Here is a 27,165-nt window from a genome sequence, read left to right as displayed (position 1 = left end):
GGGAGAAAAGTTTGAAGGAAGAGGAGGAGACTGGAATGGAAAGGAAGAGGAGAGAGGAGGGAGAGGGAGAGAAGCTGTGGCAGGACAATATAGCAGGTGACGTTAAGATTCCACACTGTACCTTCACAGTTTATTACGGATGTTTTTAAGGGATGGATGTGTATTGGGTTTTGTATGTTTAGGTGGGCAATTATATCTTCTCAATTGGGTCAAAGGTTATTGTGTTGTGTGTTCTTTCATGTGTAGGTTTAAGTGTAATGGAGTGTGGGCGGCTGGTCTGGGCCACCACGGAGTTGGGATGTGTGTTTCTGGCATGGAAACCTGCCTTGGGAACTACATAGGTAGAGAGATTGCTCAGAGAGAGGCCTTCGACAGTGTGATATGGGATGGAGCAAAGCGGGTGAGAGGCTTTGCTGACTGAGAATTAAGATATCCAGCAGATATCTTGGGGCACTGCAGTGCCAGACCTAAGGGGAGTAAAAGACAACCTTACTTTTTTTTATTTTTTATATTTTTGCAACAACAAATATATATATTTAAATATAATAAATATTAAATGTGTATCTAAATATTATATATGTATGTATGTATGTATGTGTGTGTGTGTGTCTGTGTGTGTGTGTGTGTCTGTGTGATGAGCAAAAGTCCAGAGTTACAAATTCATGCCTCAAAACTTGTGTCAAGAAATACAGCTTCTTTGTTACTCAAAACTAGGATTTCTCAGTGTAGGCATTATGGATACTTTGGGCTAGATAATGTGGTGTAGAAGGTGGCCTGTGTCTGTAAGATGATCCAGCTTTTTCCTTCTCCCAACTACATGCCCAAGCAGCTGACCTTCCATTCAAGCTGTGATAACTAAAAATGTAGCCATGTTTTGCCAAATGTCCTTTGGAAATCAAACTCAACAGCTGTAACCTTATTCAAGCCTCTGAAAATCATTGCTCTAGTGAAATCACTGAGAAATGCCAACAGCCAGTGACCTTGAATCCACAGGTTGAAATTTTAGAGACATGTGTGAGCATTGAGAATATTGATTGGTAAGGAGGCTGTCTGAAGAATTGAGAATAGGCTGCAACATCAAAGACCTCTCTTTGTCAGTGTAATTAGACCTTTCCTTTTTGCTGAAATTAGACTCATCTCCATCCTGTTCATCTGTATGACGGGTCTCAGAGTCTTCTAGAAATGGGACTGCAGATGTGATTTGTGTTTGGCGCTAAGAAGAGATTTGGAAACAGAAGCTGATAGTAGCTAATTACCTGTAGTGTAGCAGCAAGCTGTATGTAATATAGGGATGCCTGTCTTATTGAAAACATTCTAATTCAGGGACTTTTCTAAGTTATAAGACTTATCAAAGGTTGTTATGCTGGTTGTGTCACTTTGGCACAAGCTAGAGTCATCAGGGAGAAGGAAGTCTCAATTGAGAAAATGCCTCCATATGATTGGGCCAACTGAGCTGGTAGTCCTGGATTCTATAAGAAAGTAGGCTAAGCAAGTTATATGCAGCAAGTCAGTATAGCATTCCTTCATGGCTTTGCATCAGCTCTTGCTTCCTGTTTCCTGCCCTGTTTGATTTCCTCTCTTCTTGCATTGATATACTATGGTCTGGAAGCATAAGCCAAATGAACCCTTTAATCGATCACTTGCTTTGATCATGGTTTTCATCATACCCAGAAGCAGAAACTTCTTGGTTCTCTGGCTTTGTCTCTGGCTTGTACTTGTGGTCAGGCTTAAGTATCTAGGAAGCTGTTTGAAGGTACAGAGACTTGGTGAACAATTCCAGAAGCACTCTCAGATGCTGATAGATTTTGCATCTTCATTGTTCCAAAAAAAAAAAAATCCCAGCTTAGTATTTAAGCTTTATAAAGCTTTCTTCTTTATGGCCAATAGAAAAAAATTGTACCACATTTTCTACCATTTGTAAGGAGGATGACCCTTCCTTCAGGGTCCATCCAAATGGGTTTCATTTCTTCATGAATCGTTATAAAAGGTAAATATTTAAATATTTACCTAACTGTGTCTATGATTACCTGTATATGTATGGTATATTAATAGGATTGACTTGGATGTCCCTATTGCCACACACTATTTCTTAAGGACATCTACGCTGTTTCTATTGTACTCTAAAAAGTATTTCATTCAGCTCCAATTCCAAAGCCACTTCACATTTTCAGGCATCTCTTGCAACAATGTCCAATATATGATACCAATATCTACACCAGCTTTCTAAGAATGCCATAAAATCACTTCAAAGTGGGTGTCTGAAGATAAGAAATTATTTTCCCATAGTTCTAGAGGTCACTGGTCTGAGATGAAGAAGTAAACAAACCCAATCTCCCTCTACAGCCTCTGCAGGATGATCTATTTTTTGTCTCTTCTAGATCCTAGTGGCTCTTGGTGTTTCTGGGCTTCAAACAACAAGTGTAATCTCTTATTCTCTCATATATATATATATATCACCTTCTTGTAAGAATACTAAGCATTTGATGTAGAACTTATTCTACTACAATGTGATCTTATTAAATTAAGTACAACAGCAAGTACCCTGATTTCCCAAGGAAGTTCACATTAGGAGGTTCTGTGTCTTCGTGGATTTGAGGGATGAATAATCAACCCATATACTGTAAGTTTGTACAGATAAATACAATCTACATCATCTGACACCAACTAACTCTATTAGGTCTGGAAATGAAAACCTGAAAAACTTAAGTAAATTTATGCATATTTTACTAGGGTTTCATGGTTTGAGAAAGCTGATAGTCATTCTGGTTGAGATTACAGAAAGAATGAGCTCATTCTTTTCATGCTTTCCCTTTATTTATGTGTATTTTTATTTTATGTGTATATGTATGAATGCATGCCACATATGTGCAAGTACCGCTGGAAGGAAAAGAAGTCATTGGATCGTATAACTGGAGTACATGCAGCTGTGTTCTCCCAGAGTGGGTGCTGGATCCACTGCAAGAGCAGCAAGAGCTCTTAACTTCTGAGCTTTTATTTGCCTGATACAATTGTCGTCTCCCAGGCTAACAGTCTGCTAACCTAGGCCTAGTTCTGGAAGCTTCTAGTTGCCATAGAATCTTATTTGGGCCTAGAATGTTTTCAGCCTCTGAGACTTACTGCTAAATAAACTCACCCTTTCTTGTTCTTTCTGAACTCTGGCTGGCTAGTTAAACTTAAAATTCCTCTCCAAGACGATGGATGCAATCTGGCTGCTTGTCTCTTGGCTTCTGACTGAATTGTTCTGCTTGACCTCAAACAAACTCTAGCAGTCTGTTCTGATCTTCTGTTCCTCTCATTCTCTGGCTCAGTCTGTCTTCCTCTGTGTCCCTGTGTCTAGCTGTTCTCTCTTCAGCCGTCTCTGTAAAACTCTCCCAGTAAAACCGCCTCCTCTCTCACACTACACCTCTCCCCCACGTACCTTCCCTTTCTTCTCTCTTCTCCTGAGAGTTGGGCATATCCTATTCTGCCAAATATTTCTGTGATTTGTTATTTTGTCTGCCACTCAATTAGACATCACTTTCAAACATGGGTGCTTCCTCCTAGAGACTAACTTTACTTCCATTATTTAGGATTGAAGGTGAGTACTACAGGTCTGTTTGTATTCTAACCAGAGTAGCCATGTTGCTAGATTAAAATCCCTCTACATGGCCCCTTTTCTGCTAAAAAAAAAAAAACACTGCCATCTCTTCAGTTCCAATGATTTAACCTCACTGTGTGCCAACTGTGTTATATGTATTATCACTTATTATGATTTGCTTCTTAGCTGTCCACCAAAAGCTCATGGATTGAGAGTCTGGCCCCTAAAGCAGCAGTGTTGACAGTCTTTAGGAGGCAATTGGATCATGAGTGAATTAATCCATTTATGATTCATAGCGCCCATGGGGGTGAGGCAGAGGCATGGAGGAACCGTGTTACAATAATGAGAACTCTTTGCTTCCTGGCCACCATAAATTGAGCAGCTTTCTTCTATCACACAATTCTCCATGGTATACTGAGTTACGTGAGACCTGAGGGCAGCAGAATCAAGTGAAGGGAACTTAGATTGAGACCTCAGAATCATAAGAACATTTGCTCTTATTAACTGATTATTTTAGGTACTTTTCTCACAATGACAGGAAGCTCAGAAAATGTAATTAAACCCATAATAAAGACCTTAAAAATGAACCTTTATTTTTACTGTATTTTGCCTACATATATGTCTATTTATTAGAATACTGAAATTAATAAAAATAAAGAGGAATACATGTAGTATGTGGTGCTAGATTGTTTAAGCAACTGTGGAAAGGCAAGATTTAGATTATCATGCAAGCCCCAGACAATCCCAATACACACAAAGTGGAGGAGCTCACATTGCTTGAGTTCTAAATGTACTCCAAAGGTACTCATTTGAGTTATGAAAAGAGTATGTGGCCTAACAACAGACACAGAAATCAGTGGAGTATTATAGAGAACCTACAAAGACTCTCTCAGGTCTGTCATCCAGTGGTTTTCTTTCACTTCTAAAAAGCAAAACAACAAAGTTTTAAAAACTACACTTGATAAGCATGGTGGCTTGTGCTTCTAATCCCATCACTCAGAAGTGTGATGCAGGAGGATTGCAAGAAGACTCAGACCAGCCTGGACCACAGTTAGTCCAGGTCAGTTTGCACTACAGAATAAGACCCTGTCCCCTAAACAAAGAAAAGTCTATCCAACCCTTCGGAGACAGTTTCTCTTCTACCCATGGTACACTTCGAATCTTATACAGCTCATCCTGGCATTGAATGCGGATTGTCCTTGTACCTCCCAAATGCTGGGACTATTTCCTTGGGGTCAAATACTGATATTTTATTTTCTGATTCTCACTGTCTGATTCGTGAATTGTTTATGTGTGATCTCTGTGGCTTTAGGCTGCTGATGTACATGTGAAGTAGGTACCTCTTCCAGCTTGTTTTGGCTTGATTTACCAGGGCGAGCCCTTTACCATCCAACACATCTACTGAATATGGGGCCCAGGACTGAGCTTGATGCTGGACCCTTTCTCAGGCTGGTCTGTACCTGGCTCAGTGGGTGGGATCTGGGAACTTGTGTACAGTGGAGTGATTCTGTCCTTTTTTTTTGTTCACATGAATTAGATGTTTGATGTCCTATTCCAAACAAGACAAACACATCTTCCCCTAAAATATTATATAGCTAAGTTTCATTTAAAAAAATAAAAAGTACCAACTAAATTGCTGTGTCTCTGCTTTTTAATATTCATTGAATTTTGCACATAAAATACTTCAGGTATTTAATTTAAACTTATAGCAGTGAAGCTTTGCAATTCATATCCCTGGGAGTAAACTTTAAGGCCAAAATACTTCATTTTTGTAATAGAAGTTTTATAATTAGTGGTAGTTTATGCTAAAGAGTCATGCTAGTAGAAGAATCTATTTGTTTTTAGATTAAGGATAGCTGCATTATTTTTAACAAGTGAGGGTATTTGTATTTGTGTTATCAGAAAAAAACTCCAATTGTCATTTTATCTACTAGAGAAATAATTAAAATCCTAAATGCAAACTGAATAAAAACATGATTCTGTGTTCAATTTAAATTAATATAATTGTATTCTATGGTTCAGTTATTAAATAATATTTCTCAAAAGAAGCTATTTCTTTACTGTCATGCATTAATAGCAACACATAATCACCATAGCTTCCAAAATCTTCTAGGCTTGAATCTTCAGGGAAAATACACAAGAGCACTAACTTATCTTGGGTGCTATTGATGGAGATTTTGGAGGTATTCACTATACAAAACATATATGTTTGAGTGTTTGTTTGGGAGACATGCTCTTTTGTAGCCTAGTTTGGCCTCACACTCACTATGTAGCTGAGGTTGACCTTAGAGACCTGACTTTCTTGCCTTTGCTTCCCAAATGCTGAGATTATAAATATATACTACCATATTGGGCAATAGCTTCATTTAATTTGGACAATAATTATTTACATGATTTTAAAAATTTAAATCATTTAAAATTTTAAAATAAAGCAAAAGAACAAGAAATATACATGTTACAAATCTCAAAGTGAAATGGTAAAAGACATCATTTATTAAGATCTATTGTTAAGTCCAAAAGTCCAGCTACCCAGAGACCAGCACTTACATGGTAATAATACAACAGGCAAGTGTGGTTTCATTGTGTGAAAGCAAGAAGCCTGCACGCAGAGGTGACCACTTACAAAAATGGTGACCCGGGACAAAGGGGCACAAGTCTCTTAAAGGAAACTAGAGGAATTTTACCAAAGGCTAGGCAGTCTCCATTGGTGGGTTCCCAGGAAGTCACACGACACTGATGGGTGTTTCCAACTGGCTGGGTGTTTTACTATATTTGGTGAAGCCTTGAAAATTCCAGGAACCAAGTCAGCTCTGACCATATCCACCCTTTGTCAGTCACCAATAACTAACAGCCCATTGTTGGCAGCTCCTTCTGAGGAACTCAGTTGGCTTCCCTGGGAAACCAAGATTTCCATTCCCAAGGGTTTTAATGTTTTCAGGGGACCTCTCACCATGCAGTTACTTTAATCTGGGGTTAGAAATAACTTTTACATCTTCACCACCTAAAGGATAAAACTCCAAATCTCAAATTGAGTTAACTTTTTCAGCCATGTCTCCTTCCTATGAAACCAAAGTCCCACTATGCTAAAGTCACCCTCTTCCATACACTATGGACTTATAATAAAGCTTTCATTTCTCTCTGTGTTGTTAAGAGCATGTTATATATAGAGACTACAAGGTTCCTTTCCCCCCACTAAGTCTATATGATATATACTTTGTCACAGTTTTAATAATTCCTATATTATTTGTTCTTTTTATGAGTGTATACATATATTCCTTTGAGAATACATGAATAATGGCAGTCATGTGGAGGTTGAGGAAGGCCATCAAGGATTGATCCTTGTCTTCTATCTGGTTTGACACAGAGTTCCTTACTGTTGGCTACTTCATACTCCAGGCTAAGTGTCTTGTGAACTTCTTGGGTTTGTCTCTTTTCTGTAGGATCAGAGATGCATGTGGCTTTACCTGAGTTCTAGGGATGAAATCTCAGGTTCTCATATTTGAAAGGTAAGCGTCTTTTACCATGCCATCTCCCCAGTCTTCTTTTTATATTATTTTTATTTTTAATTTTGTATGCTCCTTTGACCAAATCAGGTTACCTGTCTAAGCTTGACACTAGCCAGAAGAATAAATATAATTTCTCCAAGGAAAAGCATTAAATATGTGAACAAAGGGCCCATATAAAATATTTTTTTTTTAAAAATTACAACCATTTTAGTCTCTCTATTCAAGACACTCAGGTCTCCACTGTGAGTGCTCAAAGTGCATTCAGCACTGGGAGAACCTAAAACTCCATCTGTCAGTATCCCTAACTCAGAGTCTAAGATCTACAAATGATACTGTAGAACCCCCTTTTATTATTTTTCTTGTCCTTCCTGACTTAGTTTTTCTTTCTTTCCTTGTTTTTCCCCTCCCTTTATCAATTTCTGCAAGTGATGCAGAACTGAGTTATATTCCCAGTCTAATACTGTGTTTTCTAGGGTTTTTTTCTAGCATTGTTTTTGATTGATCAAAAATCTATGAATTGGGGTTGGGGATTTAGCTCAGTGGTAGAGCGCTTGCCTAGCAAGCGCAAGGCCCTGGGTTCGGTCCCCAGCTCCGAAAAAAAAAAAATCTATGAATTAACAACAACTTGAATTGCCATAAAACAGATACACATAAATTTCTACAGAGAACAGGGACTGGGGACTGGATACATATACTGAAGAGAATGAGGACTGTATACAGGCACTGACATGCAACAGAGTTAACATAGGGAACAGTATTTAACTGCACCATGATTTTGGCAGTGCTCCTCCTTGGTTCTGGCTTGAATCCATGTAAGGAGTTCATAAGCACAAGCACATCTATCCAATTATTTCCTCTGGAAGACTGGAGAAATGTAACATCAATTCACACCTCAAACAGTCGCAGTTTTTAAAACCCTAAGCTAAGAGTTCTTTTAGCAATATATAATCTGCTTCTCTTCTAATTGAACCCTGCGTCATTGGCCAAACCTGTAATTCTTTTTGAGACAGACAGCCCTGCTAATCACAATTACTATGACTTGAAACAAGAAAGCTTTCTTTCCTACTTTCTAAGCACATCCATCATACGTAAACAACGGCTCTTTCCAAATAGTGTTTGATCTCACACCGAAGCTGATACCACGGTTTTGAACATAACTTGATCTTGTCATGATGGGAAAAGAGAAGAGAGAGAACAGCACACACGGGAGCCAACAATTCTGTATGACAGGTGGAATTCTCACATTCCATTCCCTACTGAGGAAAGTCACCTTATCAAAGCTGATGTTACTGAGGCAGTGAGATGGCCTCTCTTTCTAACAGTAAGCAAGAGGAATTTGTAAATAACAAAGTCACACTGCAGTGTTCAATGCCCCCTCTACATTAGCTCTTCTAAACTGTCCCCTCTACTATCTCCAGCCCTACTTAGAATGCAGCTCACATATTCTTTCCTCTAACTTTAATATGCAAAATTTAAGCTTTGACAATTGGACCTGTGGTGGGTTGGTTACAGTTTAGTCAAATGTATACTGTGCAATTCTGCTTTGTTAATATTTCAACAGACTTCATCTAGCTATCATATTATTATGTCTAGGAACTAGGCCAATAATATTATTTTAAGAAGCAACAAAACAGCAAACTTCTAGACTTTACTTGCTTTTGGATTCTGGCATTCCTGTATATCTGCTTACTTTTTATTACCAATATTTAACATTCCAAATGAAATGTTCAGCAAAAGTCATGTAATTCTTTTGCTAGCAGCCTGGCTATGCACACTACTGTTACTTCCCTTGTTCACATCTGAGTACTCTCTGATTTTTAACATAACCATACTGGTTACCATAGTATTACCAAGATCGTTACTCCCTCGGTGATCTCCTTGCTTGTCTGAACCAGTCACTCATGCTTCCTTGCAGTACTCTTTCCCGCTGCTGTTCGTTATCAGACCTTGGTAAGTTCTGCTTTTCCTTCAGGTTTCACCTCAGATGATAGCCCCAGAGGCATCGTTCCTTGCCCACTTTAGCTCAAGTCATCTTCTCTCCCATGTCCTTTCTCAGTTATTTATTTTACTGGCACACCTATAACTATCTAAAGTTATCTGCATATTACCTGCTCTTCCTAGTCAACATGGTACATCTGTTAGAGCACAGTAATTTTTTCCTTCTATTCTAAATCCCTAGGAGCTGAATGTTGTGTATGGAGGTGTATGTTTGTAATGCCAACTCTTGGAAAGCTGGGGCAGGAGGATCTTGAGTCAGAGGCCAGCCAAAGCCAAAGCAAGATATGGAATAGACTAGGTGCTTAGCAAATGTTTTCTGGGAGAGAGAGAGAGAGAAAGAGAGAGAGAGAGAGAGAGAGAGAGAGAGAGAGAGAGAGAGAGAGAGAGGAGATATGAATGGATGAGTGAATGAGTGGAAGAATGAAAAAGGAAGGAAAAAAAAAGGAAGGGAAGGAAAGGGAAGCACGCCATAATCTTCAAAACTTAGCACCCATGTTCCCCTCCTTGCAGGTTTTATCTAAACAAGCATGCTTGAATTCCTTAGTTTGATCCTGAGCCTTTTCTCACACTATCTCCTGGCAATTTTAGCCAGTCATACAGCTCATTTCCTAATTAATAAAATGACTCCATTTATTTCCTACTCTAGATAAGCATTCTGCTCTCTAGAAATATCGTAGGTTTTGCATAGACACTCATCCATTTCAATAATTGGCATGGGTATTTTCACAGCTGATCACCACTAAACTTCTGATATTATTATCTTTTCCTCATTCGCTCATATGTATCCAACCATTAGGTCCTGTTAGTCCCCCAAAATTTCTCTGAGATTTTTGGTGATTTTTTTCCCCAATCACCTCATTCCCTCCTTTAGGGCAACTTAAAATTCTCTCACATGGATTACTACAATAGCCCTTTTCTCTACTCTGTTCTTCAGAGCCAAATTCTTTCCAACTACACAGTCTTTTTGGTGAGCTTCCTAAAGTCCTGAACATAAAGTTCTTGTGTAAGTGGTCCCTGGCTCAGATGTGGCCCCTACTTTGCCTTCTCTATTCCGTAACTTCCATAGTAGACTGTACGTTTCTGAACTTTATGTGAATTGTCTTCCTTACACACCTCCATGTGAAGCCTGTAGTGAGCTAATGCTACCTCTTCAGTTTAGCAGTTTTGGTGAAGACACCTCCTCTTTTTAGTTTTATTACTTAAAAATCTTTAAGATAAGTAGGGAGTTGGAAAGTGTCCAAATTGTTGGCTGTGATTCCAAACTGCCCATTAAACCCTCCCCAAAGAAAGACTTTTGGGTAAAAGTGAATTTACAAAGAGATAAATGAACATTGAATCAGGGCGACAGAAAAGGATAAGTTCAGGAACACGATCAATGAAGATAAGGACGCAACATCTGGAGCAAAAAGAGATGGTGGCACGTTGCAAAACTTCAGAAACCACACTGTAAAAACTATGGCCATCTTTATGTCACTTACTAGTGTTTCAACTTCTGTCCCTAAGCGCCAGTGGAAGACAGGAAGCAGCTGCAGTCTTAAACCGCAGCCGTTGACCCCAGCGGCTGGAGACTCGACCTGTGCTGCGGGATCTGGGCGCTGCGCCTGCAGAGGCGCCTGGCAGCTCCCTCTGGGGCTCTCTGAGAGGCCCAGCGCGCGCACCGCACGCGCGCCCCCAAGCGCGTCAGCGCGCGGCCCAGGCCTAGAGGCGCCGCTAGGGAAGCCGCGCTCGCCAAGCGCACTTCCAGCCGACCGCCGGATGACCCTGATCTACACGCATGCTGTCCTGAAAATTGCCTGTCTTATCAGTCGAGACGCTCTGATTTCTGTGCAAAAATAATCCTATCAAAAATATGCATAGTGGAGAACTAAAGGATGTTTAGCTTAACAATGGGAAGAAGTGCTGGTACCAGTTAGGGCGACCGCGCGAGGGCTGAACACCCATTCAGGCACCATAGAGGACAGCCGCATCCGGGCTTTCCTACTGCAGGCTGCCCTCCCAGCCAGGGGTCCTTCAGGTAGGAGGTCCTGGGTGACTTTGGACGTCCGCTCAGCCAGGTTGCAGAAGCGGTTTAGTGTGTGTCCTAATCTTCTCTCTCGGTGTAGGTAGGCCTGTGCCGCAAACATGCTCCGCCAGATCCTCGGGCAAGCCAAGAAACATCCCAGCGTAAGTTCACGATCTTTGCCAGAGTGGCCTCTTAGCTGTGATTGCGCCTTCCCGTGTCCCCTGGGGACGTTCTCTTTTCTCTGTTTCTGAGGTTGGCCTAACCTGATAGCTCGAAGTCTCTACTGGGGGTGGGGAAGGGGTTGCCTGAAGCCGAAGGTGTCAGACATCAGGGAAAAAGGTAAACATTCTGAGTGTTGGAACACTGTGGCCACCGATCTCTCAGGTTACTTGGTCCCAAGAAGGGTGAGTGGTATATTGAGTGATTAGAATCCAAGAGAGACCAAGTTTGTTATGCTGCCTTTTTGAGGCTATTATATTCACCGGATTGCACCACCAAGCCTTCAGAAATACAAGGGGTCGTCGTCATCTTGTAATCATAACTTTGCTTGGAAAACATGACATTTCCAAAATGTGTTTAAGTTTTCTTGACATGTCACTTTGGTTCAGTTTAGCCCAATATAGTAGGATGCTGTGTACCTAAAACTCCCTTTGACAGGCCTTAAACCTTGCCTTCAGCCTGGTTAGCAAAATTAACAGCAGTCAGTTTTCAGAGTTCATTCCTAAAACCAGTGCTTTTAATAAACATTTCTGTCAGCTAATTACACTTATGTCACAGAGGTTATGTTCACAGAACTTTTCAGGGCCACTTTTCAGTAGTTTTCAAAGGGGCTCCCCTCCTTCCAGCCTTCTGGGAAAGTATTTCCCATTACTTCCAGGGAAGCACTGAAATTTAATGGGAGTGTTGTTCGAAGTGTTACAAAGGTGAATGTACTTGATAGGATTATTTGTCGATATGATTTACTCCATGGATCCACGTAAGGAAGTTGGACTCTTAAGCCAAAACCATCCTAGCATCTTTTTACAAAGACTGTGCCTTTAGAATACAGTTGAAAGAAACACTGCTTCATGAGTTCAACCTTTATTCCATTGTAGGACGTTAGTGAAATAGCAGATTTGGAGGTTACCGTGGAGGAAGAAAGCAGTATGTTCTTATTTGGACAAGATCAAGGAATGTGATGATGGCTACTCTGTTTGTCTATTTGTTTCTAGTTGATCCCTCTCTTCGTGTTTATTGGAGCAGGGGGTACTGGAGCAGCACTGTATGTGATGCGCTTGGCATTGTTCAATCCAGATGTCAGGTGAGTGTAAGGCTTAATACTTGGATGGTTAAGAGTCTGGGCTGGGGACCACGGTCCCGGGAGAGGTAATGGAGTAGAAACAACTACAGCTTTTAGCTCTCAAGTCAGCCCAGGGCTTCTTCTGCTGCTGACATTTACTTTGCTGGCTTCCTGAACTTACCTCATCTCCCCAAGTTTTAGATTCCTATTGGTAGAGTAGAATTGCTAATACCAACTCTTACATTTTGAAGGTTGGGTTTTTTGGTTTGTTTGCTTGCTTGCTTTTGTTATTGCTGTTGCTTTGAGACAGCCTCACAATGTACATCTGGCTGTGCTGGAACTCACTCTGTAAATCAGGTTGGCCTTGCTAGTGCTGGAATTAAAGGCGTGCACTACCATGCCTGGCAACCATTGTTTTTTATGAAATACTTAACTGTGATTACTGTTGTTGTATGTAAATGTAACCTAAGTGAAACCTCAAAAAACTAGTTTCTAACAAAGCATTTTTAACACACTATTGTAAGCAGTGTTTTATTCCTGTAATAATTATAATGTTTTATCCATTTTAGCTGGGACAGGAAGAATAACCCAGAGCCTTGGAACAAACTGGGTCCCAATGAACAATATAAGGTAAGGTAGAAAACTGCTAAAAGTTGCTGGAAAGTGTATTGTAATAGACGTGGCTTTGTGGTAGTTTTCTTGAAATGGGGTATGTAGGTAAAAATCCCATTATCATTGTAATGAACTTTGAAAAGCCCTGCCCCTTGACTTAGCTGGGACTGATGATTTGCCTTTCATAAAGGTTCAGATGTTGCTGCTATTGACGTATGGGCGACCCTGGTCTCCCTGGTGATTTGCTCAGCTGCTGCTTCTTGGTATGATTCAAACATTTTAGGTGAAGATTAGTAGGAAGAAATGAAAGTCAGTTGAAATTAAATTTTGCCATGAGCCTCGTAGATAAACTTGAACATCTTCCCAGAGGAGTGTTCTCTGTAGCTATTTTTTGAAAGAACGTGTTCATTCACCGAGACAATAGTTTCACAATTGAAGCCTTTCTTATGTGTAATGTTTTCACATGGTAGACCCTCACATGTATTCGGGTATATGTTGTGCAGTTTATCTATTTAAAGTGTCCCAAATGTTTTCTGTTACATCTGACGGTTTCTGGGCACCCAGTAATTTGCCTTAGCACTCAGGGAGAGACACAGTGAGCCTTCTCTGACTGACACCTGAGGAAAGTCTATGGTAGAGATAGGTGCCCTGTAGTACTGTTCATTGCAACTTTTAAGATTTTATTCTCTATTTGCTTAAAGCTTTGTGCTTAACTCAACTATAATTTGGCTTTTAAGTATTTAAGCTTCTGTCTTCTAAAGATACAACTGGAAATTTACTAGCTACACCGAAACAGGCTGTCTGATATGTATTTTTAACAATGTGCTCAAGAAACAGTAAGCAGGTATTCTCCTTTGTGATTTTGTCGTAGAACTTTATGTAGCAGTTATTTGGGGAAGGGGTGTGTCTGCATCTAAGAAATGTTTTTAAGAAAGGAGAAAAAAGAACTAGAATTTGGATGTTTGACCAAAGAACATATTGGAGTAGTATATAAATGGTTTCCAGGAAATGTACCAGATGATTAGAATGGTTATACCTGTTGCCAGTGCCTTGGAAAATGATGGCACAGGGTGATGTGAGGCCATGTGAACTGGAGGTGGGATGTTGTTGCATTAAAACCCTATTTTAGAGCTGGCTGGCGATGGCAGCACACACCTTTAATCCCATCACTTGGGAGGCAGAGGCAGGTAGATCTCTGAATTCTAGGCCAGCCTGGTCTATACAAAGATGTCCTGTCTCAGACCCAAATGTTTGCTGCATAGCCTGACCCTTAGTCCCTGTAGCTAATAACAGGCAGACATTGAAAAAAAGTTGCCATATTGAAATACAAATGAGGAAAACTAAATCTAGAAATTTGAAAGCCTGGAATGAATGAAGACTACTTATTTTTGCTTCTATGCCCAAGCAGTGAGGTAAACTAGGTGTTATTGTTAATTTTTCTGTGACCTAAGAGAATTTTTTTAGGACAGGGTTTATGTAGCCTTGGATGTCTTAAGAACTCATTCTGTAGACCAGGCTGGCCTTGAACTCAGAAATCTGCCTGCCCCTTAATCCCAAATGCTGGATCTAAAGACTCCTGCCTTCACCTAAAAGAATTCAAGGGAATTTTCCTTATCCTGCCCATAGACATCAGATTTAGCCATGTCCTTTTTTTTACGACAGACATGAGGTGAAAATATGATGTTTACCACTCTTGACTATTTGGGTTTTTGATTCATTCTTTCCATTTCTCTTGAGAACAAAAGTGATATATAAGGGTTTCTCATCAGACTTAAGATTAGACAGAAGTGAATGTGGAGTACTTAATCTAAAAACAACAACGTAAATAAAAACGAAAGGTGATAAGGCAATAAGATTTGAGGTGGCTATGATAAAAAGTCTCATAGATAGGGAAGTTTAGGCAACAGAAGTTTGTCAGTTGTGGAGCTGGGACGTATAAGATCTATGCTTTTACAGAAGGAAAAGAGACTATCTGTCTTGTTTTTCTTTTATAAAAAAAACATTCTGGTTGTGATGACTGTGCCCTCACAACCTAATTACCTTCCAGATGCTCAGTTAATCCCATTGGGGGCTAAAATTTGAACAGACATTTCAAGAAGACATGAATATTCAGTTCATAAAGGAGGTTATTGTTTCCCCAAAGCAAAAGTGAATATAACAACAGGAGATTAGGCAAAGATGGGATTTAAGGATTAGGGGTCTGGAGATAACATCAATGAAAGAAATGCTCAAAAACCCGGATTAAATATATCCATCTAGGATGCTTTCGAGGTAACCACTGTTAAGAAAAACAGCAAACAGCAGAGATGTGGACTTAAAGAAATAAAGGAAACTTCAAAATTACTTGCACAGAGAAATTTAAGTGCACAGCCATACATCAAAAGCCTATTAGCTTTTGCGGGGGTGGTGGGGAACACTCTGTTAAGGCAAGATCCTTCTACATAGCCCTGGCTGTCCGCTGGAACTTAGTGCGTTGGCCAGGCAGATCTTGAATTCACAGATACCTGCCTGCCTCTTTGCCTTGTCTCCAAAGTACCGGGATTAAAGGCATGCACCATCATGTCTGGCAAAACAGTTGGTTTAAGGAAGTAGCCTTGGCTGTCTTGGAACTTGATATATATTTTAGGCTGATCTTGAATTCACAGAGATCCACCTATCTCAGGAATGCTGGGTTTAAAGGTATACACTACCAGCATCACCACACCTGACTGTAGTTTTGTTTTTAAAGATTTTTATTATTTGAATACATATATATTGGTGCACCTAAGTGTAGGTGCCTACCGAAACTGTGGGTGTCAGTCTGTGAGCTGAAGTTACCAAGGTAATTGTGAACCAACCCACATAGGTGTTGGGAACTGAACTGTGGATGATCCTTTAAGAGCCATCTCCAGCCTATAAGTTTAGTCAGCTTTAAGTAAATTATACTTTGATATTCAGTTGGATTTTTATAAAGCAGCGAGGATTGTGAAGGAAATGTAAAGGAATGTGGTGATTAAGATAAACAGACGAGCTATTTGCTGTTGCCATCCACTAGGTGTTTATTTTCTTCATGATATATATTATACCTGCATATAATATGTGAATTAGAGATTACTATTCTGTTGCCTAAGTAAACTGATTCTTAAGACACAGCAAAGACTATTAACGGTTTACTTAAGATGTCCTGTCCCACAAAACCCTAGGTCTGTGTGTATGTACCTAACAAAGACATGGCAATATGCTTTCAAATTTCGAGATTTTCCTTTTTTAAAAATCAAGTAAGGGGAAGGGGGAGTTGAACTAGTAAAGTACCAACCTAGCACATAGAAAAGCCTATGTTCAGTCCCCGGTACCTTTAAAACTGAGTGTAGTGGCTTTCAGTCCAGTACTTGGGAGGAGGAGATGGAAAACCTCAGGTCTTAAGATCCTCCTCAGACATACCATGAGGCCGCCTTAGGCTGTGTGAGAAGCGTGTGTTTGAAGCAAAAGGGGTTTGAAGAAATGTTTGGAAACAGATTTTTGTGAGCCACTTGTTTGTATGTTTTGTTTACAATGAGAAGGAATGAATTTAGGCCCTCACATAGGTTAAGCTACTCCTGTGCCTTTGAACTTTGACAACAGCTCTAAAGTTTTCTCTTAATACAAACTGTCTTAGTCACTCTTACATTGTTGTGAGGAGACACCGTCACCAAAGCACTGCATATAAAAGAGAACATCTAATTGGGGGCTTGCTTACAGTTTCAGAGCCTTAGTCCAATACATCTTAGCAAGGATGTTGTGGCATTGTTGCCGGCAAGTGTGATGCTGGAGAATATACATGGAGCTACAACCTGATCTTCAAGCAGAGAAAGAACTTGCCTGGTGGGGGCCTTTGAAACCTCAGAACCCACCTCTAGTGACTCACTTCCTCTAGCAAGGCCACACCTAATCCTTTAATCCTATCAGAAGTGTCTCCTTGGTAACTAAGCATTCAAATATCTGACCCTATGGAGATCGTTCTTATTCAATACAGCATACAAACTCTGGAGAAAATGCATGATGACTTTTGTAGATAAGTCATGTAATCACTAAGGAATTAAAACATTATCTCCTCAATTTCTTTTAGCACAAGAATGAGTAAAACTAAGATTATAATCTTTTTTCCAGTAGAAATTCCAGACCAGTTTCAAATATTTCATTTTTAAAAACTCACTAGTAGTTAGACATTGTTAGCATTATCACAGTAAAATTATTTCTAAAATGAATTTCAATTGACTAACAGGATATATTTCAAATTTTAAGGTGTATAAGTGACAGATTTCATAAAAGCTATCACCAAAACTGACTGACAGAGCTCAGAATTCAGTCTCTGAGAAAAAGGCAGTTTACAGGTGAAGAGTTGCATGAGCCACAAAGCCTCCTTGTTTTACCAGCCTCCCTTTCTTTTGACTCAGAGTCTTAGACATCACACATGCAGTTCTTTAACCAAGGTGACAAGTCTGTATGCTTACATTCTGTTAGAGTTCCCTGACTATAAATAATCAAGAACTAAAAAGTTAAAGTATGCATCCAAAGGAATTAGCAATTTTTCGTTTTATAATGGATTCTCTTAATTGGTCTAACTAGTAGAATATACTTAAGCTACAGATTGGATGCCTAGTTACCTCACCAAAACCATCTTGAAAGACTGCAATTTCACGTCAAGTAATTTTTGATGGATTAAGTTTACATCATTAAATATTCTTAAATTTTTTATTTCTAAAACGTTATTAAGAAAGTTGGGTCAACGAACTTCTGTGCCGTGTCGTTCTTGGCAATCTAAAATGTAATTTTTCTTTTTTAAGTTCTATTCTGTGAACGTGGACTACAGCAAACTGAAAAAAGAAGGCCCAGACTTCTAAACTGTGAAGTTCACTGCAAAGCTGCTTACAATGAAGGTCTTTCAGAAGCCATCCGCACAATTTTCCACTTAAGCAGGAACTATGTCTCCGAATGCATGAAATCATGTTGATTTTTTTTTGAGTTTATTACACTGATGAATAAATCTCTGAAACTTGATATGTGTCACTATTTAATGCTGAAAATTCATATGGGATTTGATAGCTAGGATATAAGAAATAAAGTATCAGGATTTAAAGAATCTCTTGAATTTCTCTTTATACATTTGAAAGTGAGACCTATGCTGCTTTAATAAGGGTGTGTGTGTATGTGTATATAGGCCCACACTTGATAACTTCAAACTGGAAATTAAAGGGCTTCTGGGAAGAATATTCACGTCTTTGTCAAATGAACACAATAGAAAGCTCTGGATTTCTGTTACTAGCTAGAATTGAAATACAGATAACATTCTTTACCTTGACATGATCTCTATTATTTTCAGGGTTATCCATTGCACTGGTACTAGGATAAGACACTTTGAGTAGCCAAAGGATACTGAGAATTTTTATTGCCTTTGGCAGATGTTCAAAGGTTAAAAAGTAATCAATAACTTTAAAACGGGGTCTTTGAATTCTACTAAGTTGCAGAATAGTGAATGGTTCTGTGAATTGTAGCTTGGCTATTATTGACAGCTAATATCCACATGTAACTGAATAAATACAGTATCTGTCTTTCTGGGTCTGGGTTACCTTCTCATTAGTTTTGAGTTGAACAAGGTTCAACTCAAGTTGAGGTTGAACAAGAAAGCCTCTGTTAGGATGAAGCCTCCTCTGAGTATATGCCCAAAGTATATATTGCTATATCCACAGGTATAGCTGAACCTTGACGTAGATCAGTTCCCATCTTTCTAAGGAACTACCACACTAATTTCATAGTGGATATACAAGTTTGCACTCCCATCAGCAATGTATTAGTGTTCCTCTTACTCCACATCCTCACCAACATGAGCTGTCACTTGTTTTGCTAGGCCAGCCTTTATGAGCGATGAAAATAAAATCTCAAAGAAGTTCCTGATATTAAAAGAAATATTAACAACAATTGTCACAAAAGTGTTTCTTAGCCATCTTGAGATTCCTCTTTTGAGAATTCTGCTTAGATCTGTGCTACATTTTTAATTGGGTTATTTGTTTTCCTGATACAATTTCTTGAGTTCTTTATATAGTTTGCATATCAGTCCTCTTTGAAAGTCTGATAGAATTCTGCCCTAAAACCATCTGATCCTGGCTTTTTGGTTGGGAGGTCTTTCAATAACTATTCCAGTTTCACTGGTAGTTGTTTGCTGTGTTTCCAGGCATGTGATCAGTTTTGAAAAAAGGTCCATGAGGTGCTGAGCAGAAGGTATATTCTTTTGTGTTTGGGTGAAATGTTCTGTTGGTCTCTGTTAGGTCCACGTGTTTTACCACATCTATTAGCTCCAGTATTCTTCTAGTTTTTGTCTGGATTACCTGTGTGTGGTGAGAGTGGTATATTTAAGTCTCCCTCTACGAGTGTGTAGCAATCAATATATGATTTAAGCTGTAGTGTTGATTCTTTTACAAATTTGGTTGTCCCCGTGTTTGGGGCACAGGTATTAAGAATTGAAATGTCATCTTGGTGGGTTTTTTTTTTTTTCTTTAATGAGTATGTAGTGTTCTCTATCCTTGTTAATCTGTATTTGTTTTGTCAGATATTAAAATGCCTACATCAGCTTGTTAATTATGTTCATTTGTTTGGAATATATTTCCAACCCTTTATTCTGAGGAATGTCTATCCTTGATACCATGGTGTTTCATGGATTAAGCAGAAGGGTAGATGCTGTTTTTGCATCCATCCTGTCAGTCTGTGTCTTATTACTGGGGAATTGAGACTGTTCATGTTGAGAGGTGAATGACATCCTCGTGATGGTGGTGGTGGTGACCTCTTTCTCTGATTATCTTATTTGATTTTGCTGTTGTGGGCTTGTTATTGTTTCCTTGGATGAAGTTGACCACTTTAGGTTGGAGTTTATTTTCTAGTACCTTCTGTAGGGCCGGATTTTTAGATATTGCTTAAGTTTGGTTTTATCATGAAATATTGTTATTTTCTCCATCTGTGGTAAATGAAAGTTTTGCTCAGTATAGTAGTCTGTGCTGGTATTTGTGTTCTGGTAGTGTTTGTAGAACATCTGTCCAGGCCCTTCTAGCTTTTAGGGTTTCCATGGAGAAGTCAGGTATAATTCTAATAGGCCTGCCTTTATATTTTACTTGTTTGTTTTTGTTTTTTGTTTTTTGTTTTTTTTACAGATTTTAATATTCATTCTTTGTTCTGTACATTTAGTGTTTTGAAATTATCTCCTGAGGGGATTTTTTTTCTTGTCCAGTCTTTTTGGTGTTTTATATGCTCATTGTATCTTAATAAGCATTTCTCTTTTAAGTTATGGAAATTTCGTTGAAAATAACTTCAGGACCTTTGACCTATGTTTCTTCTTTCTTATTTGCTAGTACTCTTAGATTTGATATTTTCCATAGTATTCAAGGTTTCTCAGTGTTTTGTTTTAGATGTAACATTTTCTTTGACCAATGCATCCATTTCTTCTATCGTGTCTTAAATGCCTGATAGTCTCTCTTCCATTCCTGGTATTGGTGAGGCTTGCCTCTGAGGTTCCTGTGCAAGTTTCTAAAAGGCATAAAATTGTGTCAAGCAGTGTGACCTTAGTTATATGTGATGATGTAACTGAAACCCATTAAACAGGTCCACGAATTAATGCTCACTGATTTTTAATTACCTTTGCTGACATGGTGATTCATAAACTAGTGCATTTGTATTTGATGTCTTTGGAAATTTGCAGTATCCAGACCATACATACACAACTAAAATTTACTAAATCACAATAATTTGAAGTTTAGTAACTTGCAGTTTTATTTCTTAATTCTACAAAAATATTTATGTTTCCACCATTGGTGGTCTCCATCTTTCTAAATTCAGTCGCTTACTAATTTATACTTTGGCAAAACACTAGTTGACGTGGTTCTGCCTTGAGCACTTTCTTCCCTTGGTCACTACAGCACTGCATTGTTCTGATTCTATAATATTGCCTTCAGCTCCATCTCTGCCCCCTTCACCTCACTGCCCTAGAAGTGGAGTGTCCCACTGAAGGACAAACTTTGGTCCTTTTCATTATGAGCACTCATGTCTTTAAATACCATGTGTTGGAGACCAAAGTACTTGATGAGGTAGGGAGGTCTTCTCATTCATTGTGTGCATTGTCCCTAGAGCATAGACTATCTGATGCGTGTTAGCTGCAACATGTTTGCTTCTAAGCTTGGAGCCTCTTCAGTTTCCATATCCTAAAATATGGTGCACTCAAAACCTGCAGGGCTAGCAATTTTTATAAATGCTACCTAGTTAGATATCAGGTCAACACCTTCAAAAATCTTCAATAATTAGTCTTCATACTATAGAGTCACTCCTGTTCATTCTTGGTACAGTCTGTTCTGTAGTGACATCACAGAATGCCAGACTAATTCACCCTGAGCAGAATTTCAGATCTGTGTTTCTTCCTGTCACTGGAAGCTAAGATGTAAGCGTGATATTTGGTGAGGACCTTGCTCTATCATTCCATAGTGCAAGGGAAAAAAGACAGACAGCAAATGAAGACCCATTAGGTTTTCTATAATAAATCCACCTGAGAAAATGAGTCCACTCAAATCAAAAAGTTCACTAGTGAGTAAAGAGCCCTCTGGACCAAATCACCCCTTCAAGGTCTTATGTCTTTTTTGTCTTTTTTTTTTTTTTTTTGGTTCTTTTTTTCGGAGCTGGGGACCGAACCCAGGGCCTTGCGCTTCCTAGGTAAGCGCTCTACCACTGAGCTAAATCCCCAGCCCCAAGGTCTTATGTCTTAACACTGTCATTGGAGGAAAGTTTCCAACAAACAAACCTCGCAGACACGTTCAATCTGTCTTGAAGTATGCCTATTATTTTTAACATAACTCCTACACCAACTTTGATGATTAGACCAACCACTCAGCTTGTTTCTTCTAACCATAACCAGCATCAGAATGTGACCTTCCTCTACATAATAACCATCATTTCCTCATTTTATTCAAAGTAGTATTTAAAAAATTAAAATTATACCCAATGTATGACCCTATTTACTCGGCCACCTATCATGCTACCAATAACCTTCTGACCCCATTTTGTCGTCGTCGTTTACATTCCAGTCATTGCCCTTCCTCTTGGTCCCCCCTACACAGTTCCTCAGCTCATTGTTCCTCCCCCTTGCCTCTGAGATGGTGCCTGCAGACTGATGTCTATATGCAGGTGAGGCCTGGCACAAATTAGGTCAATGCCCACAATTGGACAGTTAAAAAGTAAGGGGGGACAAAGTTTTGGTAAGTCCAGAGATAAAAGGAAGAAAGGAGTAGAATCAACATGGAAACTGAAGGACAACCAGGATCCCAGTGGTCTTAAATGGCCATAGATAGTTATGAATATTTCTTCAGGGGTGGATTTCTATAGGTAAATTTATCTTATCTAGGTGGACAGTTTATATCTTTATCAATTGGTTGTGAGTTATTGTGTGGGTGTATTGTGGATTGAGAATTTAACATATAAATCTAATTGTAAATTACAGCTTATTGAGTCTTGATTTTAACAGGTTGTTGGGAGTTTATTCTATAACTACTAGGGGAAGTTTCTGGGAGTGTGGGCAGAGTCTGCAGCAGGAAGCTGCGATAGGCCAGCCACTACTGGACCTCTAGTGTCTTGCTTTTATTGGGTAGCTGGCTGGGACCAGAAAGTTCCTGGCTAGCTAGCCAGGAGAAGGACCAGAGAGTTCACATATATGTATTCATATGAGGAGATTTTATATATATATATATATATATATATATATATATATGTGTGTGTGTGTGTGTGTGTGTGTGTGTGTGTGTACATATATAAAATAATTTTTGTTCTGCAATATATTATGTTCATGGTTTCTAATCCCAATCTCCTCCAACCCAATTTCATATCTTTTCTACACCCCCCCTTTAGTAAAACAAACAAGCAGGTGAATAGACAAAACCAAATAAACCAGAATTTTAAAAAAAGCAAACAAACAAACAGAAAAACCACAAGAAACACCCATAAACACAAAATGAAAAACAGAAGGGAAAACAAAACAAATAACCCTCACAAAAATCGAAATCTATAATATATAAGCCAAAGACCAGTAAGAAAAATAAATTCCCAAAGCAATATAAGGTTTTAAAAAAAAGTCTACAAAAATACCAATGAGTTCATTTTGTGTTAAGCATTTACTGATGAAGATGAGACCTAACCTTAACTATGATTAATATACCCACTGAGACTCCATTGGACAAAACTAATCTCTCCTTTGCAAGCAGATGTCAATTGCAAATAACCTTTTGCAAAGGATCCACTTTCTCCTCTCAGTGTTGGGACCCCATTTGACTTGAACCTGTGTAGGTCCTGGCTCATTGCCAACACATCTATGAGTTAATATGTGTATCAGTCCTGTTGTGCCTGAAAGACATTATTTCATTGGTTGGTCCAACTTATCAGCCTCTTACAAATTTTCTGACTCCTTTTTAAACATCTTCCTGAGCTGTGAGAGGAGAGGAGGGGTTTGATGAAGAAACCCCTTTTAGGACTAAGTGATCCAAAGGCTTTCCCTCTTTGCACATTGTCTACTTGTGAGTCTCTGGGTTAGCTACCAGAGAAGAGAAAACTTCTCTGATGAAGGTTGAATGAGGCTTTGATCTTCAGGTGTAGTAAAAGGAGTCATTTTATTATTATGTTCATTTAGCAGAACAATAACATTTAGTTTTCCACTAGGCCCATCACCCATCTACATCTCAGGATCTTGGCCACTCCATCAGTGTCAGGCATAGGCTCCATCTCATGAAGTGTGCCTTAAATCTAACCGAATAGTAGTTTCTTCTACAACTTTTGTGAAACTATTGAACTAGCGTATCATGCAGTCATGTCACTACTGTAGATGGCTGGCAGTTCCCATTCTCTTCTGGTAGCATTTAGAGTACCTTCCAGTGCCATAAACATTAGTCAGTATGGACAAAGGTTCTAGCTAGGCACCACCTTGACATCATCGTTCAGTGAGATATGTAACTGTTGTATTTGGCAATAGGGCCTTGCCGTCAGTTTGTGAAGAGCAACATATTTGGAGTTTCCATTGGGCACTTTAAGCCCAAGACTCAACCAAATGCAATCCATTCTTAGTAATGGAGGGCTTTGTGGCAAAAGATATCTAGTTGGGGAATTGTCTCCCCTGTTATTTGGTTGGTAGCTCCATTTATATTTCTTTCATATATACATATATTTTAAGAAGCTTCTACAATAGTAGAATCACCTATTGAAGGATTCACAGCTAACATCCTCTTATAAGAGAATATATACAATACTTGTCTTTGGAGGTCTGGATTATATCATTCAGAATAATTTTTCTAGGTTCATCCAATTACCTGAAAATTTAATAATTGTGTTTTCCTTTAACAACTGCTAACATCAACATAAGCAGAGGGAAACTCTCAAAATATTTCCACTAAAATCAGAAACAAGGTTTCCTATTCTTCCCATACCTATTCAATTTAGTTCCTAAAGTCTTAGCTAGAGCATTAAGACAACTGAAGGAAAAGAAAGTGATAGAAATAGGAAAGGAATAAGTCAAAGTAAAACTAAAGGAATAAGTGTTTGCAGATGCTATGGTTTTATGCATAAAATACCCTAAAACCTGCACCAAGGAACTTCTATAGCTGATAAACACTTTCACCAAAGTAACAGAATACAAACTCAAAAATCAGTAGCCCTCACATATACAAATGATAGATTGAGAAAGAAATATGGGAGACTATACCTTTCCTAATAGTCCTCCTCCCCCCAAACAAGGAAAAGTATAATGTGATAATCATAACCAAGACAATGAAACATTTGTGTAATAAAAAGTGGAGAAAAACATTGATAAGTGGCTATTAGCCCAAATGCTTGAATTACCCTAGATGCACAGAACACATGAAACGCAAGGAGGATGACCAAAATGCGAATGCTTCACTCCTTCTTTAAAAGGGGAACAAGAATACCCTTGGCAGGGAATAGGGAGGCAAAGTTTAGAACAGAGGCAGAAGGAACACCCATTCAGAGCATGCCCCACATGTGGCCCATACATATACAGCCATCCAATTAGATAAGATGGATGTCGCAAAGAAGTGCAGGCCAACAGGAACCAGATGTAGATCTCTCCTGAGAGACACACCCAGAATGCAGCAAATACAGAGGCGAATGTCAGCAGCAAACCACTGAACTGAGAATGGGACCCCCGTTGAAGGAATCAGAGAAAGAACTGGAAGAGCTTGAAGGGGCTCGAGACCCCTTATGAACAACAATACCAAGCAACCAGAGCTTCCAGGGACTAAGCCACTACCTAAAGACTATACATGGACTGACCCTGGACTCTGACCTCATAGGTAGCAATGAATAGCCTAGTAAGAGCACCAGTGGAAGGGGAAGCCCTTGGTCCTGCCAAGACTGAACCCCCAGTGAACGTGATTGTTGGGGGGAGGGCGGTAATGGGAGGAGGATGGGGAGGGGAAGCCCATATAGAGGGGAGGGGAGGGGTTAGGGGGATGTTGGCTCGGAAACCCGGAAGGGGGATAACAATCAAAATGTAAATAAGAAATACTCAAGTTAATAGAGGAAAAAAAAAGAAAGAAAAAAAGTGGAGAAAAAGACTGAAGAAGACATCAGAAGACGGAAAGATCTCCCATGTTCATCATTGGTAGGATTAAGATAGTGAAAATTGTCATCCTATCAAAAGCAATCTACAGATTCAATGCATTCTGTAAAAATAACTTTTATTCTCCAGAAGTAGTTGTTGTCTTACAGACTTACTGATAAATAAACTTATCCTTTTGAGCTGGGCTGACTGGTTGAACTCATCTGTTTGGGCCCAAACTCTTCAAGCTGGCTGATTCAAACTGGCTTCTCTCAGCTTCTGAATGAATTGCTATGCTTGACCTCAAACTAACAGGCAATCCATTCTAATCTTCTGGCTCCCCTTATTCTCTGATTTACTCAGTCTTCACCTACAACTTGTCTCCAAACTATCCTAGTAAAACTGCCTCCTCTCAGTCTCTCTGCCCTACTCTCTGTGGGTCTTTATGTCTCTCTCTGCCTCTCTGCCTCTCTCTCTGCCTCTACCTCTGCCTCTGCCCCTTCCCTCTGCCCTCTGTCTTCTGCCCTCTGCCCCCTTCCTCTGCCCTCTGCCTTCTGCCCTCTGTTCCTTCCCTTTCCCTCTGACCCTCCCTCTCCCTCTGCTCCTCCCTCTGCCCCTTTCTTCTCCCTCTTCCTCTCCCTCTCCCTCTCCTTCTCTCTGCATTGACCTCTTAAGTAGCCTCTGTTTCCTGTGCTTCTCCCTTGTGAGTTAGGCATATTCCATACTCATTCTGTCAAATCATTCTCTGATTTGTTACTTTGTCATTAAACATTTGCTACTTCCTTCAACAAACTAACCTTACCTTCACTGTTAGGCAGTAACTGTACTAAGAGTGTGTCTGTATTCCAGCTGGAGGAATTAAAAGTGTGTCATTCCAGCCAGAACACACAGACCTAGAAGGTCCTTGGATGTGACTTCTTGATGGAGCGTCATGTTGCTAGATTAGAATCCCTCTACTGAAATCTGTATCAAAATTCCAAAACAATTCTTCACAGAAACTGAGGGGATAACTTTCAATTTCATATGGAACGTTAAAACAGTCCTGAAGAATTGAAGAACTGATGAAGGTATCATTATCACTGACATCAAGATCTACTACAGAACTACAGGAACACAGTGTTTTATTAGTCTTAGGTAAAAATTGTATCATCATAAAAAGAGGACCCAGAAATAACTTCCCACACCTATAGAAACCTGATCTTTGATCAAGAATCTAGAAATATGCTCACTGAACAAAAATGATAGCATCTTCAACAAATGATGCTGGTTGAATTGCATGGGTGCATGTAGAAGAATCTAAAACGGTCCATACTTATCACCCTGTACAAAACTAAACTCCAAATAGATCAAAGGCTAAATACCATATGTCTGAAAGAAGAGAAAGTGGGAGACCGATTCTTGAACTTATTGGCTCAGGAAAAGGCTTCCTGAACAGTACACCAATAGCACAGGCATTAAGATAAACTATTAATAAACTGGGAACTCGGGAAACTTAAAAGCTTCTGTATGATAAAGGATACCATCATTTGGACAAAGTGGTAGGCTATGGAATGGGAAAATATTTTTTACCAACTTACATATGATAGAAGACTAATATCAACAAAT

General features: G+C 39.3%; 2 protein-coding genes and 1 long non-coding RNA gene across 15 annotated transcripts in view; 2 read left to right on the top strand and 1 right to left on the bottom strand.

The window, feature by feature from the left end:
- Phf14 (PHD finger protein 14) overlaps positions 1-10,719 on the bottom strand; it is a 183,226-nt gene extending 172,507 nt beyond the window's left edge. For all 13 annotated transcript variants that reach the window (XM_087658587.1, XM_087658589.1, XM_087658594.1 and 10 more), the window contains exon 1: positions 10,560-10,719. In XM_087658587.1, coding sequence (XP_087514713.1) covers position 10,560 — 1 coding nt within the window. In that variant the 5' untranslated portion in view covers positions 10,561-10,719. The remainder of the gene's footprint in view (positions 1-10,559) is intronic.
- LOC148006243 (uncharacterized) lies at positions 33-9,033 on the top strand. The gene is made up of 3 exons (XR_015686380.1): positions 33-96; positions 7,018-7,083; positions 8,999-9,033. It is a non-coding gene; the product is annotated as an uncharacterized LOC148006243 (long non-coding RNA).
- Positions 10,720-11,083: 364 nt separating the features above from the next.
- On the top strand, positions 11,084-18,248 carry Coxfa4 (cytochrome c oxidase associated subunit FA4). The gene is given in 4 exon segments (NM_001127684.2): positions 11,084-11,244; positions 12,295-12,383; positions 12,932-12,992; positions 17,777-18,248. Coding segments are annotated over 4 exon segments (249 nt in total). The 5' UTR covers positions 11,084-11,202; the 3' UTR covers positions 17,834-18,248.
- The last annotated feature ends 8,917 nt before the right edge of the window (positions 18,249-27,165 follow it).

This window comes from Rattus norvegicus, chromosome 4 (genome assembly GCF_021556685.1).
Source record: "Rattus norvegicus strain SHRSP/BbbUtx chromosome 4, alternate assembly SHRSP_T2T, whole genome shotgun sequence".
NCBI classification, from domain to species: domain Eukaryota; kingdom Metazoa; phylum Chordata; class Mammalia; order Rodentia; family Muridae; genus Rattus; species Rattus norvegicus.
The sequence above is the reverse complement of the archived record's forward strand: the minus strand, read 5'-3'. Positions and strand labels throughout refer to the sequence as shown.